This window comes from Centroberyx gerrardi, chromosome 21 (genome assembly GCF_048128805.1).
Source record: "Centroberyx gerrardi isolate f3 chromosome 21, fCenGer3.hap1.cur.20231027, whole genome shotgun sequence".
NCBI lineage: Eukaryota > Metazoa > Chordata > Actinopteri > Beryciformes > Berycidae > Centroberyx > Centroberyx gerrardi.
In genome coordinates, this window is record NC_136017.1 from 16,097,396 (window position 1) to 16,105,429 (window position 8,034).

Genomic DNA, 8,034 nt, shown 5'->3' on the forward strand with positions numbered 1-8,034 from the left:
TTCCAACTTAAGATAAAACCTTTTTATTGAAAGTGCTTTGGAATGTAGGCCTACACTTTGAGAAAACAGCTACGCCCAAAGAAAGTCACTCACTCGCATCCCACTCTCCTCCTCTTCCCTCTTATTCTCTTCAATAAGCAGGATTTAAAGTATTTTAAGTCTTTTTTTTTTAAGAAAACCGAACGAAATAATAGCAAGCTTTTCCTCTTCAGAAACAATCCGTGGTGTGTATATTACAACCGGCCAGAATACTATTTACAAATCATACAAAAGAACAACAATAAAAGCTGTTATCTGCATCTGTCCCCTGGTTTCCACAACTAGTCCAAACTAATTGCCGTCCATTGACTTTGCAATTCCAGCTCAACATGAGAGCCAAACAGAAAATCAACTGAGAGTCGATTAAGAGTCAATTCACCGCAAGTGAACCAGGAGTAAACTGAGAATCAACTAAGAACCACCCAGCGTCCCAGTTTACTGAGAGTCAAGTAGGAGGTCGAGTAGCACTCGGTCAGATATTGACTGACAGCCAACTGGGAATGTGTCAACTGGGAGTGAGTTGAGAGTTGATTCGCGAGTCGGTCCGGGAGCCAACTGGTGTCCCACCCTCGGTAAGCCGCACTGGGTCTACTGGACTCGGTACTTGTAGAACCAGCAGAGTCCCTGTGTGAAGTTCCAGCCCAGAGAGATGGACAGGATGTAGATGAGGCCGAGGAGAGCGAAGGGGTACAGCAGCACCACTGTGTTTTTCAGGAAAGGTAGTGCTGTGTGGAGAAGAGAAGATGAAAAGCGGATTGTTTATCTCCACCACCTTGAGCCCATAGCCAATATTCAAGATCTTTAAATTTGACCATTTTCCTGCCAAAAACTTCAAAATATTCCAAGTATTCAGTGTTTCCCCCAGAATTGTATTCTTGACAGGATGGAAAAGCCTCTGAAACAGCATTTAGACCATCATGGGGCAATATTTGTGTGGAATCCATTCAAAATGTCTCATTAGAATTAGTTCATGTTAAGATCCCATAGACAACCAGTGTAGTATTGATCAATTCTACAATAAATATGTAATCAATCAAACTGCATCATATCCATCATATCAGAGGAGAACCACACTGACTGGACCAGATCTGATTTTTGATCAAAGGCCAATATTGGCCCAATATACACTGGTTCTTTTGCAAATTTTCTTTGACAAAAAGTAATTTAACTCAGTGTACTTAAATGTGAGGGGACTCACCGTTGTACCCTAAGAAGGTGATGTAGAGATAATACCCGATGGCTACCAGCCACAGACTGTTCCCTACAAAGTAACCCAGGAACCAGTCTGAGTTTATCACCACGATATCTGAAACACACAACAAAACAAGAAACCGTGAATAACAAGATTATATCCACTAAGCCAAGTCTGGGTTTGTCACCACAGTGGCTGAACAAAATACACAGTGTGCAGTAGATATAATCCAAGCTCTTTGTGAAGTTCATTTGTCTCAAATGTATGCATCCTAAATAGCTTTTCACTTGATAACTGTTTTAAACCTTTTCAATAATCTGTTGTGAATATTCTAAAATATCATTACTGTTGGAATTAACTTATAGCCAACAACTTGGATATGGAGTGCAGATAAATGAGGTTCTTGTTTGTATATTAATACTTCATGAAATATAGTACTATTAAAGTAGTATAATATTATAGTAAAAACTGATCTTGGGTCTGATTATCACTACCACGTTAGTACCAATACCATGACATTTTGAATTTTAGTGTATTTATAAAGTTTCATTATTTCTCCTTACAACCACAAACAGCTAGGATCATTAGCATTGCTCATTCAAAACAATGAGCACCATTTGCCACAAGCTAACAATGGCCCTTTGCTTTAAATGAGAGAACATTATGCATAATGCAATTGTTTACAGTATATTACTTGAAGAAAAACCTATTAGCCTAATATTTTAGATTTAAAAAACATCATTTGAAAACAAAATCATGAAATGGGAACAGGGAATAGTATGGGACCTTCAAAACAAGTAATAAGTGACACACACACACACACACACACACACACACACACACACACACAAAGGCACAGTCTACCACTCACGGTTGATGAAGAAGAGCTGTAGGAAGTGCAGGATGACTAGCAGGGGGTAGAAAGCGTTGAGGTGAACATCAAATGCGTAGCCCCACTCCACATCGTAATCTTTACTGGGGTGTTTCAGCAGGTACTTGTTGGTGATCACCCTACGAGAGACAGAACAATTCAGATTTCACATAAAGAACCATACAAGTCAATTTTATAGTCCAGGTTTTCACAGGATCTATGTTTTAAAATCATCTGCACCCCACAATTTGAGTATGTTCTATATTCAAAGTCAGATGTAGTTGAGGTTTTGTACTTTAAGGCACTGTATGACATTCACACTCCCATGATTTAGATTGACAATACAACTTCAAGTACAGTGGCTGTTCAATCAATCCAAATGAAACATATTTCTTCCATCTGATGGATTCTTTTAGGGCTGCAGCTATCGATTATTTTAGTAATCGAGTATTCTACCGATTATTCCATCGATTAATCGAGTAATCGGATAAGAAATACTTTTGCTTTATTAAAGAGCAATAGTAAATATACAAAAGAGAAAAGCTGTCCGCACGAAGCTGTCCATACGACACTGTGATTTACTGAAAAGGAGGTGAAATAATAATTATTATTGATATTTATTACTAGGCCTAAATATCATACAAGTTCATAAGACTGGCTAATGTACATTTATTTACTATGTTGAAGGGTTGCCCTACACCTGCTGACCCTACTCACTGCAATCAAACTAAACTGAATATACCTGCTGTATTGGACTGGTGCATTTTAGGCTCCAATTGCTACTTACACCACCTGATATTTTGCTTTCTGGGGTATTTTATGCATCACTGTGAGGGGAGTAGGTGTGTGTGTGTGTGTGTGTGTGTGTGTGTGTGTGTGTGTGTGTGTGTGTGACCAAGGGCGGATATTTCATTTCACTGTTGGGGGGGACAATACACAGAAAAATTTCTCAAGAGCAATTCCTGAAGGGGACACCAAAGGTGCCGCCAAAAGTACTGTTGTATTAAATGTATATAGAGGTCCATTATGAAACATTTCCATAAGCACTTCATTCCTTTCTTATGAAGATTTTATCAAATTGCCTTTGATATTATTGGGGTCTTTCTACTTGGCGTTTCGGTGCACTGAAAAATGATCGGATGTCTGTTTTTCTTTTCTCTGCCATTGTAACTGACTGGCTGACAAATAGGCACACACACACACACACACACACACACACACACACACACACACACACACACACACACACACACACAGCATGCAGGTTATTTACAGTAGTAGGTGAGATGCAACACCCATTAACTGAACTAAAGCTAATATATGCCTAATTAGATTTTGTTTTCCCGAAAAAGCAGATCTCTAATGTTTTGCTGTCAATGTGTAAAAGTCCAGAACGCTATGAAGCCTGCCAGAAACTTACTTATATTTAACATAATGTTTGTTGTAATTATGTCTTTTTTATTAATTAAGTCTTCATTTATTTCCAAAATTATGAACAAAATAACATAGTGGCAGCCATTTTACATGCAGTAAGAAAAAAATAATATACTTAGAACCTAATTACATAGGGTAAGTTAATCTTAAATATTATATTATAGAAATATTACTGTTACCATCTACAAAAGATAAAGTATTTTGGTATGAAATCCCGCATTTTAATTTAACCAACTATCCTGTATCATAAATACATGTCTGGCATTTGTAACAAACCAAACCGCTTGAAAATCGGTCGAAAATTCAGTGAGTTATGATGATTTTAATTGTGGATAGACCTCCTGCCTCCATACACACACATGCATTAGGAGACGCGGCTCCGTACCAACACGCTGACGCACAAGATTCAACCGCGAGGTAACGGAACAAAATGTAGTCTGATTACAATTGTAAATGTGTTTTATTCTATTGAGTGGTAGAAGTAAAGAAAAATGTCTGACACATCCTTTGTTTTAAGTTAACCTTTGCAAAGTAGCTTCTTACTGGAGGTCAGCCACCACTGACACACTTCCAGAGATCCTCCACACACACTCGTACCGAGGGCTAATGTGTGTGTGTGGGGGTTCGGGGAGGCAGGTAGGCAGTGGACCAAACCACTGTGAGGCATATGAGAGAGGGACTCAATCTTTCGAAACTTAAAAACGCATTGTTTTGCGTCTATAATTAGCACAAGTGCTTTCAATGCATATTATTATATTATTTAAAATTATATAGTTATGTTTACAATGATATATTGAGGGGGACAACTCTCTGTTAGTCCCAGGAAGGAGGGGTCCGGACCCCCCTGTCCCCCCCGTGATTTCCGCCCCTGTGTGTGACTATCATAATAATAACATGAATGAAGCTCAGGCTTTCACAAATTGACTGCAGCATTTTATTTTCTGTGGTTATTTTCTTGAGCAAAACTTAGCTAACTTAGGGACATCATAACTAGCCACCATATTGATTTACGTTCTTAACTAGCCATTACATATAGCCATAATTAACGTGCATTCTTTACTAGCCTTCATCTCATCCCGTTTTAATATTAAGTGCTGACTCCGCCCACCCGGCCAGTTTCGGCGTACGCCGGTAGCAATTACAAGTGGACCCTATCCTACAGTCCCTGCTCTCAGCGGAGGGAGGGAGCTACGCTGTGTGTGGGAAGCGCTGTGACCGTCAGACCTCTCTGGATTAGACAAGTAGAGAAAACCGGCATCAGCCGAACCAATTTATTGCCAAATGCTTTGGGATTCAACACATTAACATTGCTTCCCATGGTCAGAAAAAGTCGGCAGATTTGTCGCTAGTCGCTTTTGAGAAATAAAGTCGCCAGGGGGGTCTGAAAAGTCGCTAAGTCTAGCGACAAAGTCGCCAAGTTGGCAACACTGGATCCGAAACTTTGGACACTTTCTGTCGTTTTCTCTGGCCTGTCTCTTCTCTTCGCCCCTCGCTATTTTCTCTCTCTTTCTCCAGCGCGTTGTGCAACAGTAATAATCATCCGTGCGAAACACTGAGCGTGTATATAGTTATATGGATTAAACGAAGCTTCGATGCAAAGAATTTGCATCGATGATTTTTAGTAATCGAGTTACTCGAGTTTCTCGAGGAATCGTTTCAGCCCTAGATTCTTTTCTATGTGATTTTTGAGGATGTTATAATGAGAGGTTGGTGAAGTCATCTTGTGAAACAAACTCCTATACCAGGACTAGAAAGAGACGCATTCCACTTCCATTATTAAAGAGTAACTCCACATTAAAAAAGTTATGAAATACAACAACACCTTTTATATTGTCAACATTTGAGCACTAATGTGCCAGTACCAGATTTATCTCACTAAACCTGGCTCAGTATTTATCTCACTAAACCTGGCTCAGTTCGCCCTCCAGTGGTTAAAATGAGCAGTTGGAGATGCATCTGTGCTCAAGGACATGTAATGCGTTACATTCAGCCTTGCATTTGATTCCATCAATGGTCACCAAACCTGCTACTCACCACATGAGGGTGGATATGAGCAGGCCAACTCCAATACAGTCAATGAAGACCACCCACAGCAGCAGCTTCAGAGTCTCGAAGAAGCCCATGTCCAGCACCAGGCCAAAGCCTATTGTTGACACTGCACAGGGACAGAGGGAGAGAAAGGATGAATTAAAGAGTGCAGTCTTGAAATTTGACCACAGGAAGAGAGAGAAGGGAAAATGAATGAATATATGCTTCCCATCGTCAACACTAGGCCAAAGTACACAACATTGCACATGAGGAAAGAGAGAGGGAGAATGAGTGAATGAATGCTGCTGTAAACAATGAACAGCTGTAGGCTGACGAGTGTGTTTTCTCAAAAATCTTGCCTGGAGCAACTTTAAATATTTATTTAGCAAGCTTTTAGGAAGGGATCTTCCATCTTTAATTATCAAACGTCAAAGTAATGATATGCAAACCTTTCCTGTCTATTCAATTACACAACCCTTTTTCTCTTTTTTGTTTTACAAAATGATCAACCTTTTGCTAGGGCACGCCTTTCCTTTAACGTGTACTGTACGAAACAATGAGATTTGTAAGACTAAATGAGAAAAGGTATGCAAAATATTGCCTTGCCTTTCTCAGGTTTTGAAAATCTATTTCAGAAAATGTACCTTAATCCTATGTGTGCATGTCATAAGATCTGTTGTCAGACTGTTGTATGAAAGAATGAATGAACGAATAAAAGAAACAATCAGAGGAAGATCGAGTATAGCCTCACCACATAGCCAGATGCTGAGCACCACCAGGAAAGCGGGATCGTCCCTGGCCCACTGGTCCTTGGTCTGTTTCCTGTAGTGGAAGTTGCGGTAGACCCTCTGCGGCGAGGTGAACAGGTAAAGCATCTGCCACAGGGCGAACTCAAAGTCCATCTGCTTGAAGTGGAGCAGCCGCCGTAGGTACTTGTAGCGTTTGGCGCCCGCCGTGTGGCGCGCGGCGTCTCTGGAGCTGAGGGCGCCGTTGCCCTGCTGTGAGGTGGTCGGCAACATGGCGCTGAAAAACATATTAGGAGAGGGGATGGGAAGGGAGGTTGGTGAGGATAGATGGGAAAAAGTGGAAGACGGTGGGAAAAGAAAGTCAGGTAGGCCTGCTGTACCTAGACCCATTACATTCCATTCTCTCTTGTATGGAGAGAAAGTCACACCAAAATCTGGCAATCCGGCAACATACACATGGATGGAGTTTGGCATGATGTTCTCTCCACACAAGGTAGTCCGAACGGCCTTTTCACATACAGTACATCTGCTTTGTATATGCTTAACCCCAAAGGGACGCTAGATGGCGTTGATCTGGACATGCCGTTACTAGCTAGTAATGGGGCTAGTACAGTATCAGGAAGGCTTTTGGCCCAGCCACTTCTTGCTGCATAGTATGAGGTCAAGATTTCCTCCAGTTTTAAATGAGTCATGTTGAAACTCAAGGTTTAAGTAAATGCAAGTGAATAGCAGTAACACCTTGAGGCCGTTCTGGCTACATACAAGAGAGAAGGGAGCATATCGGGTTCTAGGTGAATGCTACATTTAACCACAGCTGAAAGGGGTTTGTTAGAAAAGGCAGAACATCCAGAATGAAGGGAACAGCATTTAGGTGAGCTAACATACAAACATACAAATTGTTTTTAGCTTGCTTGAACGCAACATTCCTGTCCCACGCAGTGTAGTGCCAGTCTCAACGGGGGTACTATCACGCCAAATCCTGTGGTTAGGTTTACAACTTGACATGTGGTTCAATATCAATTTTTAGATATTTTCATGAACTTAGAATGCATACTGCCCATTAACTTGCTATCACTAATGCGAGTCTATCGTTAACTATACGCCAGAGAATATCTTAAACAGACTATGTGACACATTTGTTGACATGTCAACACAGCAACATACAGGACGCTAAACCAAAGCTAGCTGTCGATTACATCAAAAATTATATATGACCACGTGTATTTGTTCGTATATGAACCAACCAAAGAGCTAGCTGCCTGCGCAATATCCAAGTTAGCTAATTCACCCTCTACAAGTGCTGATAGTTTATTAGCTTAGTCAATGTTGTGTTTGCTCACACAGTTAGCTTGTTGCTAACTAGTCCATTCGTCAGAGCTGAGAAGGCCTAGTCAGTCTCGTTTGTAATTGTACGTGTTGGGACAGATGCAGTATTGACTTTATTATAATGCGTAAAATGAATTTAATTTCTCTGAAATACTTTTACCTGTTTGGCTAAACGCCTTCGCAGGAGAAAGCACCAACTCTTCTTGCTGGTTATCCAAGAATCCTGAAGATGCTTCCTGAACTGTCGCTAAACTGAACACGTCGCTACTTCCGGCAACGCGCTGTCGATGATGGGAAATGTAGTTCGAGGCGAAAATCCAATTAATTCTATTTTTAGAAAAGTAAGAATTTATGCCTTTCCTTAAAATACTCTAGCCTCGTATAACATACACCGATTT

At 40.6% G+C, this 8,034-nt stretch overlaps 1 protein-coding gene across 1 annotated transcript; it reads right to left on the reverse strand.

The window, feature by feature from the left end:
* On the reverse strand, positions 1-7,890 carry unc50 (unc-50 homolog (C. elegans)). The gene is made up of 6 exons (XM_071902123.2): positions 7,797-7,890; positions 6,316-6,587; positions 5,571-5,691; positions 2,103-2,242; positions 1,238-1,345; positions 1-764 (listed from the first exon to the last, which is right to left on the reverse strand). Exons 2-6 carry the CDS (start codon positions 6,581-6,583, stop codon positions 628-630), a joined length of 774 nt encoding a protein of 257 aa, XP_071758224.1. The 5' UTR covers positions 6,584-6,587; positions 7,797-7,890; the 3' UTR covers positions 1-627.
* Positions 7,891-8,034: the final 144 nt, after the last annotated feature.